Here is a 25,508-nt window from a genome sequence, read left to right as displayed (position 1 = left end):
TCTTCTGTCATTTAAGAAAAGCAACTGACCAGCTGAAGGCCAACTTTTATAGGTATTAATATGCAGTATGGATTCCCAAACCTTTTGTCAGCTGAAATATGTAAAATTACTTTAAAGTAGGCCTATCCCCTAAAATTTTAAGTTAATATTCAAATTACTTTAACAACACATTTGCATATTCAAGGATCTCTGATGTTGGTTGAAAGTAAAATGGGATAAATAGATAAAATATATAAATTTATAATTGTATTATTTCACTTAGCTGGACTTTAAAGTAGACCCAAACCTTTTTATTATAGTGTCTCAATCCAGTTTCTTCATGAACATCAATTTAAGAAATCCTTAATAAGGGTATAACAACACTAAAGAAAACAACATTAGGAGGAGATACCGAAGGTCAATAATCAATCAAATGTATTTTATTTACTGAAATTTGTCTGACAAAAACATTTTTTGTGAAGAGAAATAAGCAGCCCTTAGAAACCCAACAACAATGGGCTTTTCCCCTAAATAATATAACCACTTTCCCATATTTACCTGAATCATGAATTGTTGATTTAATGACTTTAAACAAGTCTTGCATCTTCAAATATCCATGACATTTTCTGTGATTCTCATTAGCTAAAAAATAATAATAATTGTTGAAGTCCCCTTGTGGAGAAAATCAAGCTTTAAATGTTGTTTCTATGAGCTGTTTTTAATATTCTTTAAGACAAACCATGTGCAAATTCAGACAGCACCATTGCTGAGTATTTTCTCTTCAAAACGCGGTTTGAAATCTCTGGTGTTTCTGACGTCATAAACTACCTCGTAACCAATCACGTCACTGCTGGCGGGCTTTAACGGCAAGCAGAGGATGCGTGAGAAGCCAAGTTGTCCCAGTATATTTTTCTGTTAATATAAAAAAGAACATGGTTTGCGTAACATTAGTAACACATTATTAGCTGTTTGATGACAGTCAAGCAAAAGGCTAATCATAATAATTACCGTTATGAGTCCGACGTTGTAGGCTAAAGCGTTATACCATTATGCAGCGTTTATCTTGGCAGAGTGAATCTGTGAGCTGGAGTGAGTGAGTGAGTGGAGGCGGGGCTAATTAGAATATTTATGGATAATGGAGCAAGGGTGTAGATTTACATACAAGCTATTTTAATGGATGGAAAAAAAAAACACTGGGGAAAAAAAACGTTTAAATATGTTTATGATCAAATTCAGGCTAAAATGATTGACTTTAACTTTTTATTTTATTGCATGCAGTGACTTCATGGATCTAGTTAGTTTAATTGTTATACAGAGTAGACAGGTGTTTAGAAAATGTTGTGATTTGTTTGTTCCAATACCACAGCTATACAGAATGCAAATGGCTCTATCCCCTAACAAACTTTTCCCAATGTTAAAAGTCACATTTCCTCTATTCTATTATCTATCCTCTTGATCTTTCTAGGATAATTGCATAGCTTTATTACAACAATCATAATTGGAAATGGTATCTAATCATGATAATTAAGACTATAGTCAAAATAGAGGTTCATAGTTTAATAATTTAACCCGAGAGCTGTAATCAACCATAACTGAGTTGGAATAATTTGCAAAGAGCTGCACAGAAGCAGGAGAATGAGGTTTATGACACAAAGTAGAGTAGATTTGCATATTAATGCGAATTTAATAATATAAATCAGGCAAAACTTACATAATTGAGCATCATTATTTTCTGCAATGTTTATTCAGTTTACAGTGATTATGTTAATATGCATTTTCCTGCTGCATCTTACAAGTTGGCTTTTTGTTTGACCTGAATACTTCACTTTATTTTATACTTCACAAATTCACAAAGTTTTCTGTATATTTGCCAAGAAATTAATTCCCAGAAAGATACCGAGCTCTATTCCCACTGAAATGCTTTTAAATACAAATGAATGATTCCTTCGTCAGTGCAATCATTTCATCTGTGCACTAATTTTAGAACAGACGTGAACAAATAGGGTTTTATTGTGTCAGGTCATTTAAAGAACCAGCACAATAAAACATTCATTGCCTCGTCTCAGAAGTGAGAAGCTGATATGAAACCGTATATATTTCAAGTCTGAAAATGAATGACTCAGACTCCTCAATGAAGCAGAAATAGATGAATGTTATACAGTGCTGCAAATGCTGAAGTCCTAGTCCGGTGTTGGAGACATTTGAATATGTAATGTTGTTTCTCTGCAGCATGCTATATTGCTTATATTTGGCACTCTGGATTTACAATCAATGCAGAGGGGTAAAGATGAGTTATTCATGGAGGCACGTTTCATTTTGTTGGCTTGCAAATGAACAATTCTTAAGATGAAATTTTACGATTATTTTTTTAAACAGATGGCAAACTTCTTGTTTTGAACGCTCATTAAGCATTTCATAAGATACAGAAGCAATTTCAGCGGTCAATCTGTTTGCGTCTGCCTGAAATGCATGATAGCATAAAAATAGTATATGGAATAACTTTCAAAGTCTACCTCCAAACTTGTAATGATTGCATGATTGCCATTAAAAGCAAATGTATTGTTTAAATATAGATTAAATTTATATTTTACTTCTGTATATGTAATTTATAATCACTTGTATTGTCTTTGAAATATGATTACTGCCAACTGACAATTTTTTATTTATTTAACTGTACTTTGTAGAATGCAATCATGCATGCAAATGTTATTTAATTGCACATTTGTAATGATGAAATTGCAATTTAGTACATTTAAAATATTACCATTAAATGTAATATCAAATAACATACTGTTAAATTATCTTCACATGTGCTTTAGTATAATAAAAACATCAAAATAAGTGCACTTAAAAGTCTACTTAAAGGGATACTTCACCTCTGGAACGATGAATGTGTATATAAAATGGGTCATTTATGCAGAAGAAATGTGAAATTAATTTTGAATTTGGAGCTTTGACTGAGAAAAGCCAGAAAATGTATACATTTATTTTTGGCCTATGTGGATGAAACACAACAACTCCCAGAATGCACTAGGAGGCCACACCTACCGGTAACAGTGCAGTAGTTAAACAACAAGTCTAGGCTACTAGTGAGTCTCCGTGATGAGTCTGCACGAAAATGTGTGTCGAGATCACCCAGAATGTCCGGGATTTGGCTTTTGCGCTCTACAGTCGCCATTCATTAGTTTACTGTACTGAGCAGGACGAGTGAGGGCCATGGGAAAACAGGACGAGTGAGCGACACCTGTGAGACGCACCGGTCTCGTGTCTCTCACGGAGGAGCGGGAATTTTATTAGCAATGTTAAAACGCACATCAACCGATCACTTGTTTAGCGTTCATGTAAACACTACATTCGGATTCACCAATCGGAATGAATTCAGTTAGATTGAAACAAAAGGTGTGCATGTAAACAATGAATGGCGACTGCAGAAAGCAAAAGCTGAATGTCCGGGATAAAGAGGATGGTAACTCCTACTACTTGGCTTTCTCCACAGAACAAGAGCCTCCCAGTTTAGCTTCCAAAAAAAAAAAAAAAAAAAAAAGATGGCTGACACTATGTGTATATTCTGTGAGTGAGATCCCAGCCTCTATGGGCGGGTTGGGAACATGCGGGACAGCCCATACTTCTGACTGTAGTCTTTAGCCTCTGGCCAAAAAATCCTCCGATGACGCAAAATGACATTTTTTTTGCGTCACTGGAGGATTTTTTTCCAAACAAAAAATACATTTCTTGCCTCTGGGGGATATGAGGGTGGAAAGCATGGTAATTCGAAGTAATTTCATTGCACTACCAGTTTTGGCCACAGTCTTTTTTTTTTAAATGAACGAATCTTTTCACGAGTCAGCTCGTTCATTTCGTTCGTTGAATGAACCAAATGACACGAAAAAAGATTTGTTCATTTTGATAAACGAGTTCGAACAGGAGAGTCACGAACAGAACAAGGCGACCATTTGAGCTTATAAAACAATAAACTTTGTTTTTTTTTTTAAATGAGCGTTGTTTTTCTTGATAAGACCCTTATTCATCGTCTAAAATTGTTTAAAGCCCTTTGAATAGTTTGCAGTTTGCACTGAAACTATCTTTTGGACCTTGAACCATTTGGTTCCCATTGAAGTCCAGGAATGTTTTCATCAAAAACCTTAATTTCTTTTCGACTGAAGAAAGAAGTTTAACTGACAATCAGTGCTTTTACTTTATTTTCTTTACTCAAAAACATCTTACCCTCCTTCATCTCTTCTCCGATGAAGTGATACTTGTGCAAGGGCAGAACAATCTGTCACTCACATTAGACTGACCAATAGCAAACCACAGCGATCCAAGTCCCGGCCTAAAATTGTTTCTTGTTTGTGAAGCAGTTTCACTACCGTTCAAGTATCCCTATCACAATAGGGAAGAAAAGATTTCATGCCAACTTGAACATTTTATTACCTGCAAGTACAGTCTTCTAAAAATAAAGTTTCAAAATTTGAAATAGTAGTCAATTATAACAGTAAAGTATAATACTATAATAGTATAGTAATCTTGCTATGTGCATAGACTAACTGAGACTTGTAACAGCTACTGTTGCCATCTTGTTGGTCTGATTGCTTCTATTGCTCTCCTCTCCTCATTTGTAATTCGCTTTGGATAAAAGCGTCTTCTAAATGATTAAATGTAAATGTAGTAAAAAGTAGTGCGATTGAAATTAAAAAGTAATGCTTGCTGGACTGGTAACAGCAATTAAGATAGACTTCATTGAAATGTTACCTTAAAATCATGTGATTGCATATTGCATTTAGAAGAGGCAATGGAAGCCTTCACTTTCTCTGGTTTATTTCCTAAATCCTCAAGGCTGCAGTTTTTGAAAGTCTTTGCCCATCTGTGGAGAATGCAATGATATTTTAATCCTGCTGTCAGGCACACATGGTGTAGTAGGCCAAAAAACTGGGAAAAAACTCCCAAAACTCTAGTCTCCATAACACAATGACAAGCAAATCGGGAACTATCCTGTAATATATCATCTCACTGACTATTGTTTGTGCAATTGTCACAATCTGAGGAAGGTGAGTGATGTTAATTGAATAATTTATTTTTCTATTATTTTATTATTTTTTATTTTTATTTTTATTTACCTGGGTTGCCTATACTGGAGTAGTAGATAGTTACAAACCCATACTTCTTACAAAGCCATACTTCCTTGTCACCACCGCACACTTACAGTACTGCCAAGGGCTCCCTTAATTCTAGGAACCCTGTTTCTTAAAAAATATATTACTGTAAATTACTTTGAGTGACAAGGAGTTTTAGACTGCAAGTATCATGTCATTTCTGAAACAAAGATGCAAAAACAATTAATGTAATGCAATATCAAGTTAAACATGTTCTGAGCATTTTAAATCTTTTTTTTTTTCAAAATTGAAATATAAGCCGTCTTGGATCCGACAGGAATGGTGCAACACACGGACTCTGGGTCGAACATGCATGGGCGAATCATTCCGGTTGCCATTTTACAACATTGGACGTTTTCAAAACAATTTCCCCCAAGTGCATCGACGGGTGAGTTGAAACTCATTATAATATGCAAAACTGTTATCCACTCACAGCAGTGGGCGTTTTACTTCCAAGTCTTCAGTGCGAGACGCCCATAAAAACTGAGCATTTTTCAGCTAGGCTCAAAACTAGGGTAGAAAATAGCCTATTTGTTTCATTTTGATGTTTTTGAATGCAAAAACCAAGCAAACGTCATAAGATGACCTCAGACAACAATATAATAAAATTTAAAAAGCCAGTTCATGACTCCTCTAAGCATATCTTATAGAATTGTTAATATTACCAGGACAATTTCAGATCCAATAAATGAAACAATCTGAATCCAAAACAAATTATTCTCACTGTGACTTCAAGCTTTATAATGTTTTACACATGTAACTGCAAAAACGTGATTATGTAAGAGTAAAATATTTTTAAGTCCCCCTGTAGTCAATAACTTATCACTTAAAACTCATCTTTGATTATCAAAATTACATATTTTCTTTTTTATTAGATTTTTTTTAATTAATGCCTTAAAATTGCTTGAATGTAACTAAACCTTTGCTTCATTTAATATACGCAGTTCTATTAATATGCAAACAAGCCCCGGCACACGTTGACCCGATTGGTTAGGTAGTTTGTGACATGCAGAAACACCAGCAATTTTGCATTTTTGAGACTGTCTCTTTGGTTCAGATTTTTAAGTTTTAAAGAGAAAATAGGCTACTCAGCAATGGTGTTGACAGAAGCATTGCATTTAAGTATAGCCTATTAAAAACACCATGTAGACATAAACAACATTAAAAGGTTGATTTTCAAAACAGGGGACTTTAAAGTGCCCCATTATGGTATTTTTAAAGGTTAATTTTGTTTCGGAGGTCTTTCATTTTCTGCACATCACCACATTTTTCAATGATTATCAAACTCAATTTGGTCTTTAAATCCCCAGATGGACCCATTCAATACAGTCTGAAAATAATATAAAAAGAACTATTAAAATCTGACAGGATCTGAACAGCAGTGCCAAATCTCACACACATATTTCTCAGCTTGGGAAAATGCAGATTACTCACTGTGCTTTCTAAAAGGATCATTTCCATCTACCGTAATATGATGTATTATAATATATCGTTGACATCAGCAGGATTTGTGCATATGATGGACTTCTTCAAAAAAGGACCATTTGTCTTTTACAGCGCGTTAAACAGACATGTCTTTGATTGCAAAACTTTGTGTGAACTATGATGACACATTTAATGAGTCAGTGAATCTGTGAACGCCAGCAGTAATTTCCGGATAATTATTGCAGTTTAGGAAATTGGACAAAAATTCAAGCTTCTGGCAAAAAGACTATAGCGAAAAGAGACATTTAATAAATAATGTTAAAAAATTTTTTTTTTTTTTGCTTTGTTTTTTTTTTTTAAATAAATAAAAAGCATCTATTGACAGCATATAGCTAAGAATTCATAGCTGAAGCAATGTAGCAGGCTCTACATACGTCTATAACAATGCTGGTAGTATACTCTTTACATACGGGTGTGACAGCCATTTTTACACTAATATCTCCTTTGATAATCACTTTTCAAGTAAAATCTCTCACCAGATTATAAACACAAACATTTTTATTTTTCCATGACATTTAATTTACTGGAACCACCTGTTTTGTTGTCGTTTGTCTCCTTGCTTCTTGATTTAGTGTTGAATGATTCTCTGGCATGGTGTACGGAGAGCAGGCCAAACAATATTCTTGCTTTTCACATCAGAGTATGCTTTTTGGCACTGGCCAACCACGGACCCAAGTTATTATTATTATAAATTTGGTCATCTCCAGAAAACAAGCATTCAAAGACTAAATACCAAAATATAAATCATTCAACAATCAACCAGAAAACAGAAAAAATAATTCCTCTGTTTCATATTAATTTCTCAAGAAGAGACCAAATCAAATAAAAAAGTAGGTATTAAAAATAAATAGGCCTTAATAAATGTATAGTGAATTAGTGTGAGAGGTAAGAGGTTTAATACTGTTTGACTGACAGAGACACCAAAGCTATGGGCACTCAGGGGCGTAGAATTTATTAGGGATGCTATGGGCCATGATAGGGATGCTAAGTGACACTGATATATCCCTAGTAATAATTTCGATCAAAACTTAATATATTGTAGTCCCCGTCCCCACCAATTTCAAAATCAACCCTATACCACTGGGCCTACGTGTGTGATGTGTGTTACAGAAAATGAAATTTGTGTCTATGATCTGTCCTCTAGTGGTTGTGTTTTGCAAGTGAGTTTTTTTCATCAAGGAATATATAGGTTTATACATATTTATTTATTTAAGTCACAAAATTAAGCCTATACATGCCGTAATGTGTTTTCAGCCTATTTTGGGGGAGACAAAAAAAAAAAAAAAAAAAAAAAGAAAGAAAAAAAAAACATTAATATATTTTGGGTTTATTTGAACCTTATTTCAGTAAATTCTGGCAATACTGAATACTGCAAGTGACGGTGCCCAGGTCTACATTAATAAATATTTTGTTTAAAATTCCTTAGGCTACATATCAATTATAAAGATAATACGATTGCGTTGGAGTTAAACAAACTCTAAAGGTAAAAGCTATATTAAACATGTTTCCGGTAATATTATGAGTCACTTACGGGATATGTTGCGTTCTGTCCTACTGGATGGTAAATAAAGAGGAAATCACACTGGTCATGGAGGGGCGTTCGGAGCGAGGCCCAAATCACCGCTTGCTTCATTGAAACACATTGAAATCTCAGGTCTTGCTTTGCACACTAAAACCTAAAATAATTTACTTCGTTAATTTTTTAAGTTTTAATATAAAAAAAACTAAACCATCGAACATTAAAATCCACCCCATCGGTCGATATAAGACTATTTAAAAAATATATTTATCTTGTAATCACAAACGTTGTGATTAGTGCACCAAGATCAGCGTCGAGAAAAGTATCAGTTACCACGTGACAACGTTGTCAGGGATCTATTTCAGCAGCATTATGGACAATAATCTACACCTCCACAATGACACTTAGAAATTTTGCATTTACATAGAAATAAAAATAAGCATTCAAATTAGTCAAATTAAAATAATTTTTATTTTGATCATTCATGACGTCTCTTAGCCCCGCCCTCTTCAAAATTTCTGATCCGTGCTAATGGCCATTCTACGTATTTATTCTAGTGTCCCTGATCTGTCCTGATAAAGTAAAAGTGCAGCCCACTTGGGCGGATCTCAAGTTTATCTTCTATCATGTATTTCGCCAGACAATGTTTCATTTTCATAACTCGCAGTAACCATGGAGCGTTTTACCTTCACAGCTGATTTAACGTTACTACTTTGCTTTTTTTGTCTATGGGGTATGTAACGTTACGCGATATTCTTTTAGTTAAGTAGAAATCTGTTTTACTTCTTAATTCATGTTATTATAAAGCATATTTGCGCTGAAAGATGTACCCGGTCGCTTTAGTCTATTTTAATAATTTATTATGTAAAAGCGTACATTCATGCGAATGGGATATAAATATTTTTATATTTGTCTATAAACATTGTATAGTGACGGAGTAACTTTTATGTCCTTTAAGGTGACTTTAAAGAGTTTATTATACTTGTTATCCATTAATATTTTAGAATTTTTATAAACTCTCAACTTATTATTTTTTAACGTCATTTATCAAGGATGTTGTTAATTCTTTGATAGTGGCTTTTGTAAAACATTGACATATTTTGATTCTTCATTAGGATGTGTTGCAGAGAGCATCCATACTTTACCTCATGTAGAGCAGTTTGATGTGGTGAGACCTAAAAGACTGAGCCTCAGTAAGGTACACCGGGATCTTACAGTTACAGCAGCAAAAAATGCCTAGAAAAACAACCTGTTTAGTTTTTGGAAAAGCAACAGTGGAGTTGTATTGTTTATGTGTAGATTAACATATCAATCCTATGCAGGTACAATCTGATAAAAGTCCACAAAACCATGAAATGTATCCTGATAGACTTACATACAAATTATTCTTTGGAGGGGAAAATCACATGATTAATTTGGAAAAGAACAGGTGAGTGTTGCATTTGGGTGTACTATATTTCACTTGAAGTTTCTCTCGAAGATGTCTGTACTTTTACTTTTGATGTTAAATAGTATGAAATACACAATTGTACTCTAAAGTCAGCCTAAATAAATGTTTACTGTGGTGTAGGCAACTCATTGGACATAATTATACTGAAATATACTATCAAGAAGATGGATTGATTGTGAGCAGCAATCCAAATTTAAAGGTAACTTACTGTAATTTAACAATACATGTGTTCATACTATTTCTGCTGTATACACTAGTATTTTCTAGATCCATACCGTAGATAAACTACTACCTTTACTAACATCTGCCCTTAACTCAATTTCCCACATGTTAAAGATTTGGAAATAATTATATATAGGATTTTAAACATACAGTAAATTAATTTCTGAGATGACGATCAGAAATCGCTTGAAGAACTAAACATGCGAGGTCATGTTACAGCAATGTTGCAAACTGTTGTTCACATGCTATTTAAAATAGTGGATACATTGCATAGTGTGTAGTTCCTGGCTACTAGTATTCATGTATTAAAGTCACATAGGATTGTTTGGAGTGCCTTGATAATAACTTTTGTATCTTTTGTATCAGGAAAATTGCTATTATCATGGCCATATTCAGGATTTGGAAGATTCCTCAGTCAGTGTGACAATCTGTTCTGGAATCAGGTATCATGCACAACGGCATTCTCCTATTACATCATGTTCATTACATTTCATACATTTCCTTATGGATATGCAGTAGTATTAGATGTGTGTATGCTCTTGAACAGCATTGTATCTTCTCTGTCCGTAGAGGTTTTGTTAGGGTGAAAAAGCAAGTGTACCTGATTGAACCCCTGACCAACCACACTGATGGAGATCATGCGCTCTATAAGCACCAACATCTGAGGTGGAAGAGAAGCTCTTGTGGTGAACCAAACACCTCCATTTATGACCATGAACCACCAGTGGCTGTCCCCTTAATGTCCAGCAGACAGGTAATAACATCTTCTGGCACACTTCTAGTTAATGTTCTATGTATAAAGAAATTATATATAGATTCTAAAATATTGATATATTCCCTTAGAAAGTGAAGCGTTTTCACACTCCAAGATTTGTGGAATTGTTTCTTGTTGTCGATAACACTGAGGTAAGAATTTTATCTTTCATTTTTTAGTTTAAGTATATATCAACCGCTATGAGTTTTTCAATGATTGATGGTGGTGCAAATATCCAGGCAATTAAATCTTGCTGATATTTTAAAAATGCTTAAACGAAATAAACACCTTTTTTACAATTTACTAAAAAAAGGCTTTTTTTTTACAAGGCTGAAAGGCTAATGCCATTCATTTAAAAATGGCCTAGATAAGATATTAAATCTTAAATGTTTTTATTTTTATTATATTTCTATTTTTTATTCTATTACTATTGTAGTATGTTTTTATTTCTATTTTACAGTGAGAATGTAAAGCACATTGGTCAACTTGTGTTGTTTTAATAGTGCTATACAAATAAAGATGACATTGACATTGACATTAGTGAATCACTAATATTTATGGCTTATAGATTTTGACAATTGTCCATACTGAGGCCAGTAGTTACTAGTCACGATACTTCAAGCAAAAGCTGAAAGCAAATTTTCCAAAAAAGGCAAACAAATGATTGCCATTCTTTTACTCTTATAGTACAAAACCTATGGTTCTAACATGGCCATGATCAGAGCCAGGATGCTGGAGGTTGCAAATCACGTTGACAAGGTATATTTTCATATATTTTATTCTAATATAGATTCAAACCTACAAATGTTTACTTTTTTGATTTACAATATTTAAAAATTAGCCAAAAGTGTTTTTCAACTTTTTAAATTGTGTAATGCTGTTGTTACAAAGTCGCTCTAAAAAGAGTAATTTTCTATTTCATTAAGCACTGTTTCTGAATTCCCTGAAACGCCTGGATTGTAATCTAGAGTTTATTTACGGAAATGTAAACGTCACAGTATTCCTCATTTAAATAATTCCAACCCAAAGGCATACGCAAAAAAAATAGGGCCTGGTTGAGTTTCGTTAGTAGTGTGTTGAAACTCGCTGTTAGGGTAAGAGGCGTGACATTTCCCAAACACGCTCAAAGAGCTTGACCAATCACAACACACAGGTTCAGCCGCCCAATCAGAGCACATTGCTCTTTTCGGAAGGAGGGGCTTTACAGATACAGGATCTAAACAGAGCGTTACTGACAGCCTGGGAAGAGAGGAGCCGCAGTAATATGAAAATAATGTTTTTTTTTTTTAAATATTTTGAAAAATGGCATAATTGGTCCCCTTTTATAAGTGTCATAAAGAAATATAATAAACAATTTATTCTTTTCTCAGTTGTATCGACCCCTTAATATCCGGGTTAAAGAAATATAATAAACAATTTATTCTTTTCTCAGTTGTATCGACCCCTTAATATCCGGGTTATGCTAGTGGGTCTTGAGGTTTGGACAACACAGGACCAGATTGTAGTCAGTGTGAGTTCTGATGACACTCTTAGTCGGTTTATTAAGTGGAGAAAGAGCAATCTGCTTAAAAGGGTCAAGCATGACAACGCTCAGTTTGTGACGTGAGTATATGATCTAATTATTAATGATTTACTCAGCTGGATGACTAAGACCTTCACTACACTCTAGCATAGCAGAGCCTGTAGCGTACTTTAACATAACGCTTCATTTGTTATCATTAGTAATTAGTAATAAATAATTTAGTAATCATATTTAATGTTAATTTCTACATTTAGAAATACATTAATATAATTATCTAACATTTGTATCTGTTAACATTAGTTAATACAATGTGAACTAACCTGAAAAAACAATGAACAATTGTATTATTAACTAATATTATTCTTCAAAGACTTATAAATTCTGTACAAAATATATTGCTTAGTTCATGTTAGCTAATGTTAAGAAACAAAACCATCATGTAAAGTGCTACTGTTTTATTTGTTGGTTTTCTTTTCTTCCAGTGGAATTGATTTTTTGGGTGACACAGTTGGTCTGGCAAACAAATTTGCAATGTGTGCGGAAAGCTCAGTGGGAGTCAATCAGGTATTTATGATCTGAGTTAGTAATGATTTTCTGATAGTGAATTACTTCCTATAAAAAGATTATTTCTTTTAAAGACACATAATTATGTCATGATTCTGCCCTCGTGTCCTTGATTTTCTATGGTCTTGAGGCAGGATCATGACAGAATCATTTTTTTGTGTACAAGCGCATGGCCCAAATAGTGTTCGTCTCGTCAAGTTACCCCCCACACCCTTGTTATCCTCGTCTTGTCATTATTGCCCAGTCGGCGTCACCTGTTCCCCTCATTAGTTTCTCCCTATTTAATCCCCTTGTGTATACTGACCTGTGTCGGTACTTTGTCAATCATTGTGTGTTACTCTCTGTGACAGTCCTGTGAGTACGTTGCCTGAATCCTGTTTCATGAGAATTGTGAGTTTGTGTAGCTGTTTGCTTTTCATCTAGTCATGAAGCCACTATCTAGACTTCATTTATTTTCTTGTCATAGTCAAGGTGTACTCTTGTGGGCTTTTGTTTACTGTCTTGTGTCGAAATAAACCTTGAGTGTCTGCATATCGGCTGCGTTTGGGTTCTCTCCTTCAACCACATGACATAATTACATATTCCTTAAATGGTTATATGCTTTTATTTTTCAGGATCATAATCCAAACTCACTGGGCTTGGCATCTACAATTGTGCATGAGATGGGTCATAACATGGGCATGTCCCACGATGTGGATCACTGCATGTGTGGTTCATCAATGTTCTGTATCATGACAGAGCGTGTGGGGTAAGCAGTATGTGTGTAATGCATTCAATGTACTGTTTATTTTGGCTTTAGTTAGAAGTTAGGTAACTAAAAGAGAACTTTCTAAGCAACTACTGATCAGTGCCTAAGACCAAGAATGCCCTGTCAGCCACTCATAACATCTTAGCAACCACATAAAAGCAAACTAGCGACAACCTATATTTCTATAACCTTATGACATTTTTGAAAAAAACGTTTTAAATATTTAGAATATACTTAAGTCTGAATTAAATGTAATTTTTCAACACTTGATTGAAGGTTATTTACAGTTAAATTTAAATATATTATAGTTTAAACATAAAATGCAATTAGTTGAACTAGGTTTTTTTAAACTCCCATTTAAGTCGAATTTTAAGTACATCTTTATATATAATTTTGTTATTACTTTCATCTTTGAAATAGGTTTTAAGTGTTCTGCTTTCAAGCAATTATGGTAAACCTAAATATACTTTAATGTAATTTATTTTGAAACTTGTTGTATATTTAAATATATTTGTAATTACACATTTGTAACAAACACACATTTGTACAGCACCATATTAACTTTAAATGTAACAGCAAACAACAAATTACAGTTAAATTTATCAAGTACTTTATTTATAAATATATAATTTTATACTGTATGTGCTTTAGTATGTTAGCCAACACGTAAAAAAATAGGTATACTTTTTTAATTTATTTTTGCGAGCTGCTGTAATAAGTGAATTTCCCCAGTGTGGGATTAATTAAGTCTATATATCCTATCGTTAAAGCATGACAAGATCATTTAAAACACAATGATTTAAAATGTGCTCTAAAGTAAAATGTTTAATTTGACAATTTTAAAAGTGTACTTAGGTGTTTTAAGATACTTCATAAAACCGTGAAACGTCATGTACTTCCTTTAAATACACTTAAGTGGCCTTTTATTTCATTAATATTATATTATATTATATGCAATTAAATTTAAAAAAAGCTTTTAAACTACAACAATGTACACAAGTGCACACATTTAGTACAGTTAAGCGTACTTTTACAAGGGTAGTACACGTACAAGTGCATGAAACTCTTTAAACCTTTACGTTTTACGTTGCTGAAAACACAATGTAAGTAAAAAACAACAACAATGTATGTGGACTGCTCTGCCTTGTAGCAGTTTAAAGTGTGCTCTGTTTGACAATGACATTCTAAACTTGTCTATCTAGCAACCTGTTCCCGGAGATGTTTAGTGACTGTAGTCTAGACCAGCTGAGTTTGTTTCTAGACAACGCCAACCCCAGCTGCCTGCTGGACATCCCCAGCTCATCCAAACTCTACAGTGGGCCTGTCTGTGGTAATGCTTTCCTGGACCCTGGAGAGGAGTGTGACTGTGGAACAGTGGAGGTATTGCACACACATCCTGTGTCTGTAATGACTCAGTCAAGCCCGGCTTTGAAATTATCCTTTAGGTTCACGTTTTACCCACATCTCTCTCATTAATGGCTGTGATTTACCGTCTTCTAAGGAATGTGAAAATCCATGCTGTGATCCCAAGACTTGCCGACTCACTGAAGGCTCACATTGTGCTCAAGGAGATTGCTGTGAGAATTGCCAGGTAATGTCCATAAGTGTCTTTAATTTCACTGTAGTAGAGCATTTTGGATAAAATGACTGGGGTGAAGTTAGCTTGTGTGGAAAAAATGATTTTGTGCTACAACTAGAAAAGGTCTCCAAGCCCTTTTTATAATAATGTCACTATGACGTTACGCTATAGAATATGTCTTTATTAAAGGAATTATATACACACACACACCAACCAACTGAGCAATGGTACCAACTGTTGCAAAAAAGGGTGACTCAGAAAAGCAAAGATCCAGGAAAGAGGTAAAGTGTTGTTGAACAGTCGCTAGAGAGCTTAAAAGTCAAACAAGTCTCTTTACTAGATGTATTTTGGGTGGTGAAAGTTTGGTAAAATGCACTTGATTTTTTTTCAAAGTGACTCGAATTGACAACCTTTGAATGGCCTCTTTTTACATCTAGGTAGCCAATGTGCTTTTCACAACAAAACACATCGCAAAAACCCACTCTAAACAGGAATAAAAGACAGGGCTGAAGGACTGGGCAGTGAGGCAGGGGTTTAACAATCTGGACACACATTTCTCAGGAATTGCATCCTTGGCCAAAGCGGAATGGACAGACTTTTCAGAGATAGACGTCTCAACGTGGAACAGGCAGACATTTCAGGAATGGCTCTCTTGGCTGACTAGGAACATAATAAAAGAGCTTGATGCTATCACATGCAGTGAATATTTAATGCAAACAAACTCAAAATATTCTTCTCAGGTATAACTGATAAGCAAACAACGAATAATCACCAAGTTAACCAACTGAAAAGGTAAAAAGACACATAGCAAACCCACCCTAAAAAGAAACAAACCCACAGTGTTGATTCTTCAATCGCTGAATTTAATACAAAAGCAAGCAAACTCAAATCTTAAAGCAATATTAGGTCATAAAAATCGGGACATCTGGTTAAATACAAGTGTTTTAAAAGGAATGGTGAATTCCGGCCCATTTGAGTGAGCTACAAGGTAATATTTCATATTTTCGATTATCTTTTATTGTAACTATTATTGTCTAACTTGTGCACTTTCAAAATGAGTGAGAGAGACACGGCTACGCAAGTAATCCAATGCTGGGATGAACACGCTTGACACATAAATATAAAAAAGGCATTGGATAACTTGCGTAGCCGTGTCTAGAAGTTAATGATCTGTGTTGTATTAACATAACATTAACTGTAGATAATGTGATAGTAGGCTGTGGTTCAAAATTATTGTTATTTACTTATTTTCTTTTCTCTTTCCATGATAGATGAAAGATGCTGAAAGCTTGTGTCGAGCAGCTGAACATGAGTGTGACGTTCCAGAGTATTGCACAGGGCGCTCAGAGCAGTGCCCAGAGAATGATTTTAAGATGAATGGCATACCTTGCAGCACAGGCCAGGGTTACTGCTACAATGGCCAATGCCCCACTCACCTCCATCACTGCCAAAAACTTTGGGGAACAAGTAAGCATGAGTCCAAAACTTCTCTATGTCATCTTTTAATAGACATTAGCGCAGGGTTAGGGAACTAGGGAACAGTAATGCAGTAAATGCTGCTTCTTCTCACAAACTCATGTGCATTGTGAGTTTAACATGCACTAGGTTCATTTTATTTACTGTCACATTTGCATAATTGCCAACATTTTTGTGGACAGAAATTTACAGCATTTCATCAATATTCTGCCAAAATTGGAGAAATAAGTGTTTGTATTGTAACTTGTAGTGTTTGTTGGTTCTTGTAAAGAGTAAACTCTTAAAGTAAATGTCACAATTAAATGCAAATAAACTGCAAGTAACACATTGAGTTAAACATTAAATTTTAAGGACAAAGACTGAAATAGTATATTATTTTATAATTGTTTTTATTATTGTATATATTTTATATTATTTATTCACTACTTTGAAGAATACTTTTTTACACTGCAATTATGTGATATGATACAAATGTCATGTATGGTACACAGTCAGTGGCTACTGTATGAAATGTCAAATCGCAGCTCGAATTGTATTTACAATATTAATTTGTGGCCAAGTCGTGCAGCCCTATGTATAAGTTAAAACACTTACTAAAAAAGGTAGATATTTTGTCTGCATGTCATATGACCATCAGAAAACCATGAACATGCAAATGTGTTGTAAAATTATTGAAGTAATCACTTTTACCAAATTCAGATTTTAAAGTCTGAATTGAATGTGACAAAAGAAAGATTGACTATAATGAGCTGATTCTTTTACCAAATCTCCAAAAAGGATCAGTTATTCGTTCTTTAAAACTACAAGAATTAATATTTTCTTCAATGTTTTTATCTGATTTTTTTTTTTTTTTTCACTAGGTTCCACAGTGGCTTCTGATGCATGCTTTTTTAGAAACAGGATGGGAACAAATGATTCTCACTGTGGAAAAACCAAAGATGGCTACAGAGCCTGTACAAAAGAGTATGTGATCTTTTAAAATTTTCTATGCAATATGTTTTCCAGCATCAGTATTTGTAGCACCCGGTGTAGACCAAATGATATGACTTTTTTCCTTATGTAGAAGCATTCGCTGTGGAAAGATATTTTGTGATGGAGGAAACGAATACCCTGTTACCGGTCAGAAAGCTGTCATAGTAACATTTGGTGGAATGTGCAACATAGCCGGGGACCAATCAGAGGAGGACGCCCTCAGCATGGTTCCTACTGGCACAAAATGTGAACATAATAAGGTAAGCTTGTAAAGATTTTATTTGAACTATCACAGCAGGTATCTTTGTCTTGTAGGAACAAATACGGTAATAAATCATTGGTTATGTTTCAACAGGTTTGCTATGATTATATGTGCCAAGACCTGAATGTGTACGGCAGTAATGAAAACTGCTCACTGAAATGCAATGGTAGAGGGGTGAGATCAAACCTCCATTTCATTGAAACCAACAGGAATAATTCATAGTATAAAAAGCCATGCTTAGAGTGTTATTTTCTCTGATTTTACAGATATGTAATCACAAAAAACAATGCCACTGTGAGCCTGGTTGGGCACCTCCTTTCTGTGAAGTCAAATATTCTGAATTGCCATCAGGTAATCAAACTCCAACTCGCCGTTTTTTTCTTTTATTTTTTTTTCTGAAAAATTCATAAGTGTTTTAAATTACCTGATTTTACTCTTGTTTGGAATTTCATAGGACAAGCAAAGATAATTGGCATCTCAGTATCTGTTGCAATCGCTCTGCTTCTACTAGTATGTGGAGTGGTGCTTTATCGTAAAAAAAGAAAACGGATCACCAGCCACAATACGTAAGTTGTTTAATTTGACTTGCTTTGATAATTATATCTTGCACATGGCCTTAAATTAACTCAAATTAACTTTTTCCCCAACCATTCGTATTTCTTAGTGTTCATAAAACCATTTTGACCCAGTGGCCATCCTTCCAGGGTGTTTCCCTGCCTTTGGCATAAAACGCTGGGATAGGCTCCAGCATCCCCATGACCTTAAAGTCAGGTCACATTTATTTATATAGCACTACAGTATACAATACAGAAAAGCAGCTTCAAATGAATAAACAGAACAATAACAGTGTTAATGTTGTAAAATTCATTCATTATGAAACTAATTCAATTTCACCTGTAAAGCAGCTCTACAGAATAAGATGAGTGCCATTTTTCAACTCATTTTATCTCAATGCTGTTTTAATTTAGTTCAGTTTACTTCATTAACTGATAATATAAGTATAGACTCATCATGATTTTGTTCCTCAAAATGTGTTGGAAATTGATTAATCAGAGTGTGTGGCTAGCTGTGAGTTTATGTAATTATAATCTATCTATTTATTTTATGTCTGTCTGTTTGTTTACAGAAAAGCTCCATCTTCAGGGCAGTTGCGCCTCCTTGAGAACAACGGTACCAAGAAGGACCACCCTCCGATCAGCCAGCCCATATTCATGGGGACCACCGTAACTCAACCCTGCACCCCTATAACTGCTAGAGCGGGTCCTGCCCGTCCGGCCCGTCCTGCCCCTCTAGTTAGTCCAACCTTCATTATTATGCTGTCCATTCGTTATCATCTTAAAGTCAAAAAATCTATTCTGCATGAAATGTAGAAGTCCCCCCCCCTCCCCCCATTTGAGACATTTGAATGTGAAATAAATGAAGAACTAGAGTTAGGGTCAAATTAGTATTGTTACCATACTAATGGCTATTTGCATAATGTCTTGCATAAAGTGAGACACATTGCACCTTATTCTGGTCAGGAACCACCCATCTAGATGAAAATAGACTTTCTGGCCGACATGTAATGCACCCAGTCACATTTTTTACATGCCATTTAGGGCTGGGTAAATCTAAAATTATTCATACAAGAATAATAGAGTCCCAAAACAAAAAAAAAAATTGTAAATTGTGAATGGCTTTGGGATCAGAATTTCTGTCTGTCCAAAAGTTAATAACTAGTACTGATTAAATCTTGAACAAGTTGAATATTCTGCTCATATCATATTTCATATCTAGGTAATTATTACTTAACTCAACATTGTTCAAAGATTTGAGTCCACAATTTTCACAGCAATGTTTTCCAGTTGTATACAACAGGCATATGTACAGACTAAAGGCTTACATTTTTGTAGTTTCACAAATAATGCCTGTCCTCGACAGGAAAGAGTCAAGCAGTCTTTTTCCTTTTCTATAGAAAGATAAAAATAAATGTGTTCTCTTTCTGTTTGCAGCCTCCAGAAAAACCGCAGCAAACTACAGTTAAACAGGTAAGATCAATTGTTGAGTGCAGAAATTCATCTTTTCTGGTGACAGTTCTTGTGTAAAATACAATTAATGATTTTTAAAATTTACCCAAAAATAAAAATACTATCACCTGTAAGACTTTCTTTCTTTTGTTGAAAATGAAAGGAGAATATTCTTATTTTGCCCAAATTGTATTTTATTACAGTAGAGTTGTTGTTTACAGCATATTAGCATATATTTTAAATATAGGAGTCTCCAAAATCATGACATGCACTATACATGTATCATAAAAGTAGTACAGTGCAGTTACAGTAGATTAGTACTTATTAAACACATTGTTAACATAGCAACATGCTATTTCCAAACTGTTGTGATCAGGAGTGGAAAATACTTGTGATTTTACTTCATTACTTAAGTATTATTGCAGGGAATTTGTACTTTTCAGAAGAAAAAAAAGGATACTACTTTTTACTCCTTTCATTTAGTCTTTCAAAGTAAAGATTCAGCCCTGTCTGTAGCTGTTTTCCATCATTTGGCTCTTAATTAAAGATAGAAAAAAAATCAAGCTCTTATTTTCCTCCTTTTTGCAACCCCTTTCCTCCATTCTGACAGTCTTAGTCTTGTCAATTAGCACAGAACATTATTGACTTATTTCACAGTTTGTAAAAGCTTGTATTTTCAGTTTGATAATGTGACTTTTAATTGTGCAAAATGTATACATTATCCACCTTATGTAAAATTTCAGTTAGGATTAGGATATAGGATTTGTAACATATGTATAATGTTTGTGTACGTAGTTGTTTATACATTTTCTCAGCTCGAAAATCCTCTGTGTAATTGTAGGGAATCAAGCCGCCTGCACCTCCTGTTCCACCATTTAAACCATCTTTAGCAACAGGATCCTGGAGAGCAGATCAAGTTAGTTACTTGCATTTACTCTGAAAGTGATTGCATTGTACGCTCAGTTTAAAACAGTTTATCCTGTAATGTTATATGTTAATATAAGCTACACTAATAATAAAGGTTCTTTACTGGCATCTATGGTTCCATGAAGAACCTTTAACACTCTGGATCCACAATAGGTTCTTTGTCGTGGAAAAAGGTTCTTTAGATTATTAAAATGTTCTACATACTAAGAATTTTTTTTTAAAGAGCTCTTCAATGGAAGGTTCTTTGGGGAACCAAAAATGGTTATACTGTATCACTGTGAAAACTACCTTTTGTGATCTTTTGTTTTTTTATTTTAAAGTGTTTTTAAAAGAATTCTTGCATTCACCTAGTGAACTGTAGACTCTTTACATTGCAGGTCACAGGCGATACAGTGAAGGTTGTGTTGAGACCACCCACCATTCCAAGAAGGTGACCAGACGTGAAATCATCATGACTCATTTAAACAACTTGTTCACTTTTATAATGTGGGGGTGGCTGAATCACAAAGTGCTTTTTTTTTTTTAAACCACGCTTTAAAAAAACACACATACACTGTTGTGCTTGGCCTTGAGTAAGAGCTGGTTTTTGTCTGTTATATTACTTATGGTGGTATATTTATGGAATACATCTTAATGTGTGTTTGGAGAAATGATCAATAGGCCAAATTTTTTATAAAGTATTTAATTTAATCGAACATTTACAGACTGTTACCACGTGTATGTATTTAATTCTGAATAAAAGTTATTTAACATATCCTGATCTGCCTTAAACTAAACTAAAGTATGAAACCAAAACAAGAATGTTTGTTCTACTGATTTGGTCACTTGGGAACCTATTTAAGTTTCAAAACTTTGAACTAATGGTGTCCTGTTTCTGGTGTGCCACATGTTATAACTAGGGGCCAGTTGTTCAGAGGAAAGCTGATTGGATTTTGGTTATCGGATTGGATCAAATCTTGAAAATGGGGGGTAGGATTTCTAGGTAGATTTCAGGAAGAAAATGTAGTAAAACTTTAAAATTGGTCAAATAATACATTTGTATCATTTAGTGTATATACTTTTATTTATATTTTGCACTTGACTTGTGTAACCGTTGTAACAGTGATAAAGTAGACATAGGATAACAATTAAGCTATTCAGTATAGTAAAGTAAAAATAAAATAAAAATGATCGTCCCCATTTGTGTCCTGTCTCAAAATAAGAAACACTTTTCTACCTGTTCTTTACATAGCTGGTGGCCCACATTGTGATATGTTGTCCCATTTAGAGCACTGGTAATCCGGATTTGGTAATCTTGAAAACTGTGTATCTGGATCAGGGTGATCCAGTCCAATGTTGCTTTGAAAAACCGGCATAAAAGTAAGACGGATTACCTGATCCTGGATAGGAAAAAATGGGATTTACAAATCCAGATCATTTTGATCCAGATTAAATGTTTTGAACAACTGGCCCTGGAGGCTACATTTCCTCTAGTTTTGTAATTGATTTTGATTTTTAATTTATTTTGTACTTATTTTTGTACTATTTTTTTGGCATTTTTTTCTTTTTTCTTGGCAAAACTGCAACAAAAAAAAGTAATAATCTTTGTTAAAAAGTTAGAAAAACACACACACTCACACACACAATGAGCACCCATATATGCTCTCACAACCTTCTCTCCAACTCCTGAACAGCCCCGATAATATTGTACATGACTGATCCTGTATTTAGTTTCCCTAACCTTTGAGATACGTCCTGTGCGCTGAATCACGTGTGCCTTTTTGATTTTTTTTGTGAAGTGTGATTCATTGTGATTCAGCTGTTTAATTTTCCTGTGGGTGAAAATGGAAACACAGTACATCCTGGGCTCCTTTGGAAATGGGCTCCACGTGTCTGTGCTTGTCTTCATGTTGTGCTTAGAAGCTTGTTATCTGAATAAAAGCAAACATTTTCAAAGTTCATAGAAGTGTACAATACTTTAAGAAAAAACAGTAGTATTATTTGTGGTTGTAAACTGTGCTGGTACCACAGCTCTATCCTCATGTGAATTGATTCAGCTATTCATAATGTACATTAACAAAGTCACGTCTATGTCAGCACTCAGCACTGAATTATAATTATCAATACAAACATACAAGATTTCATTATGACCAGTGACTCAAATAAATAAAAAAAAGTTCTTCTGATCTTCTATTCATCAAAGAATCCTGAAAATGTTATTTTTATCGTGTTTCCACAAAAATATGTAGCAGAAAAACTATTTCAACATTGATAATCATAAGAAATGTTTCTTGAGCAGCAAATCAGCATATTGGAAATATTTCTGAAGGATCATGTGTCACTGAAGACTAAAGTAATAATGATTTTGCATCTCAGGCTGAATCCAAAATAGCCTTCTATACCCTCAAATAGGGCATTATTTGAGGGGACAGACATTTGTTGGGGTGTCCGAAACCGGAGTGGACATTATCGTGTGCACTCATTCAATCCCACATTTCCATTGTTAGAAATCCAGTTATACTATTGAATAGTCGAGCAACACTCCAATATTCCCCTGAGATGAGAGAATCCGCCATTTACCTTTTTCACTTCCTCCTACAATGACGAAAAAGTCGTCATTTTATGTCATTGTAGCAGGAAGTGTAAGGGGGGGGGGGGGGATTTCTGTAAAGACTATAATCTCTAGATCCCACCCAAACACGCCCATAGGGGGTTGGACCTAATGCCCTATCACAGATCAGTGCCAGTGCGTTTGATTTCACCGGCAGAAACTTTTTGAAAATATGGAAGAAGGTACTGAATATGCAGACAGATGCATTATGGATAGGGTTTGGTACCGAAACGCGGTGCCAATATGGAACCGGTTCTGACGTAAACGGTAATAATCAGACCGAATATAAACGAAAATTTCGATGCCTGAGTCTCTGTGTCATGAGGCGCACACACTCAAAGTCTCTCGCTCTCTCCCTCGTGCGCGCACTATACGGTTTGGAGCAGTCTGATCTGTCTCACATGCGGACTCTTGCTCACTCGCTCTAGATTCCGGGAGATTTTTAACTAATTGCGGGTAGGGATCCGTAATCAATATGCGAGAGACTCCCGGGACGTCTAATAGCGAGGGGATTAATGAAGATGCCGAAACGCTAAAAGGTTGTAAAACTACAAGTGTAAAATTACGCGTCAGAGTAAGTGTGCCGATTGTCTGATGGCACGGGCGCTGCCTTGATGCTCTTTCGTCCTCATATTATATTAGCGCATTATCTGATTTCATTGTGCGAAATGATTTCCGGGCGGTAGCGTACAGTGATGCACAACACATGATATTCAGCCGGATACAGATCAGATGGAGGACCTGCGCCTAGACACGACCACAACGCATGAAGTGTCAGCAGAGGCTGTGTCAACTCTCCCCTGTGAATGCCTCATCGACATGCAACCATCGGCAGTGATTCTCAATCTCAACAAACCCATATCCATCTTTAACCGGATGGAACTGGATAATATTTGGAATGTTCCTGTAATGCTGCCTGAATCATTCACTGTCGGTTCGTCAGCCAGAGGAGAACTTGCCCCCCGACTGGTTTTGTCCCAAGGTTTACTTTGATTTAAAAATGTTATATGTTAAATGAAATAGGCTACTAACCATAATACAGAACCAGATAAGCCTTATTTTTTAGGACAGGGTGACGAACAACAATTAACAGATTGCTTTTAGGCAGTGTGACCCGCAGCCCAGTCGCAAACTGACAATAAAAACAAGAAGCAAAAAAAAAAAAAAAAAAAAAGGAAGAAAAGAGCATGTATTTTTTAAGGATCATCTAGTTGTTTCCTGCAAGTTAGTTCTCAAGCTTTTCTTGTTGTTGTGAAGCAGTGAGGAAACCATTTGTTAAGACATCATCAGTAAACAGAACAGTGTTTTGTAATCTGTGTAATTTGTAAGATGATGCAAAGTGAACAACCGTATATAATCAAACAATGCTGTAATGCCTTAAATTATTTCATTATTTCTCTGCTCAGTTCTTCCTTTGTTCACTTTTCAGTTTCAAGAACACACTGTGCTACTGGTCAAATGTTTGGAAATATTACGACTTTTAAATAAACTCAAATCATGCAGCATATGTCTTAAATATATTCACTTTAACATTCAAAAGTTTGTAATTTTTTTAAAGTCTCTTATGCTCACCAAGGCTGCATTTATTTGATCAAAAGTACAATAAAAACAGTAATATTGTGAAATAGTCTTACAATTTTAAAAATAACTGTTTTCTATGTGTTATAAATGTTATTTATTCCTCTAACTTGTAGAATAATGCGAAATGCATTCTTAGTGAGCATAAGATACTTTTTTCATAAAAACAAAAAAAATTACAAACTTTTGAATGTTAAAGTGAATATATTTAAGACATATGCTGCATGATTTGAGTTTATTCTTACAAATAGTTTTAATATATATATATATTTTTTGTATAAATTAAGCATTTTTAAAATTCTGTGTCATTTATGACTTCAAATAAACCATAAAATAAAGATCCCAGTCCAGCAGCTTGAAAACATCTTGTAGCACAATTGCGGGAAATATTTAACAGGACAGCACTTAAGCCTGTTTTGTTGGATTCAAAGTACTAGGGATCACAAGGTCTGTCCCTTTTCCTTAGTTGCAGTTTTCTGCTGACTGTAGTAGCCTAGTGTATGTCCTGCTGATGCACGGCTCTCCCAACACAACACACAGACCAACGGACATGTACGGCAGCAGTAGCAGTCTCAAGACTCCCACAAGTCCCCAAGAAGAGGACAAAGGAGAAGGAAAGGTCTATGGGAATGTTTTTGCGGAACTGGAATCAGTAGACCTGCCCCTGGGAACGAGTTTAAGGTAAAAGTTTTCTGATGGGAAGGTTTATGATTTAACATTAATAG

At 34.8% G+C, this 25,508-nt stretch overlaps 2 protein-coding genes across 6 annotated transcripts in view; both read left to right on the top strand.

Moving 5' to 3' along the window:
• Positions 1-8,698: 8,698 nt before the first annotated feature.
• adam8b (ADAM metallopeptidase domain 8b) lies at positions 8,699-21,951 on the top strand. Its single transcript, XM_039653296.2, has 23 exons — positions 8,699-8,866; positions 9,249-9,331; positions 9,456-9,562; positions 9,704-9,782; positions 10,172-10,248; positions 10,376-10,559; positions 10,649-10,711; positions 11,247-11,318; positions 11,992-12,161; positions 12,564-12,645; positions 13,260-13,393; positions 14,596-14,773; positions 14,895-14,984; positions 16,244-16,439; positions 17,309-17,411; positions 17,512-17,680; positions 17,776-17,856; positions 17,949-18,033; positions 18,137-18,248; positions 18,809-18,974; positions 19,674-19,709; positions 20,530-20,604; positions 20,993-21,951. Exons 1-23 carry the CDS (start codon positions 8,806-8,808, stop codon positions 21,047-21,049), a joined length of 2,460 nt encoding a protein of 819 aa, XP_039509230.2. The 5' UTR covers positions 8,699-8,805; the 3' UTR covers positions 21,050-21,951.
• Positions 21,952-25,318: 3,367 nt separating this feature from the next.
• The window catches only part of exoc6 (exocyst complex component 6), a 54,965-nt gene continuing 54,775 nt past the window's right edge, over positions 25,319-25,508 (top strand). For all 5 annotated transcript variants that reach the window (XM_039653242.2, XM_039653241.2, XM_039653240.2 and 2 more), the window contains exon 1: positions 25,319-25,464. In XM_039653242.2, coding sequence (XP_039509176.2) covers positions 25,334-25,464 — 131 coding nt within the window. In that variant the 5' untranslated portion in view covers positions 25,319-25,333. The remainder of the gene's footprint in view (positions 25,465-25,508) is intronic.

The sequence above is a fragment of the Pimephales promelas genome, chromosome 17 (genome assembly GCF_988280905.1).
Source record: "Pimephales promelas chromosome 17, fPimPro1.hap1.1, whole genome shotgun sequence".
In the NCBI taxonomy this organism is placed as follows: domain Eukaryota; kingdom Metazoa; phylum Chordata; class Actinopteri; order Cypriniformes; family Leuciscidae; genus Pimephales; species Pimephales promelas.
This window is presented reverse-complemented; position numbering and strand designations above follow the sequence as displayed.

Bases quoted from the DNA above. Each gene is read 5' to 3' on its own strand.
- adam8b (XM_039653296.2), top strand. From the start codon at position 8,806: ATGGAGCGTTTTACCTTCACAGCTGATTTAACGTTACTACTTTGCTTT. The intron at 12,646-13,259 runs GTATTTATGATC...TTTATTTTTCAG, and splicing joins GCTCAGTGGGAGTCAATCAG to GATCATAATCCAAACTCACT. The intron at 14,985-16,243 runs GTAATGTCCATA...TTTCCATGATAG, and splicing joins ATTGCTGTGAGAATTGCCAG to ATGAAAGATGCTGAAAGCTT.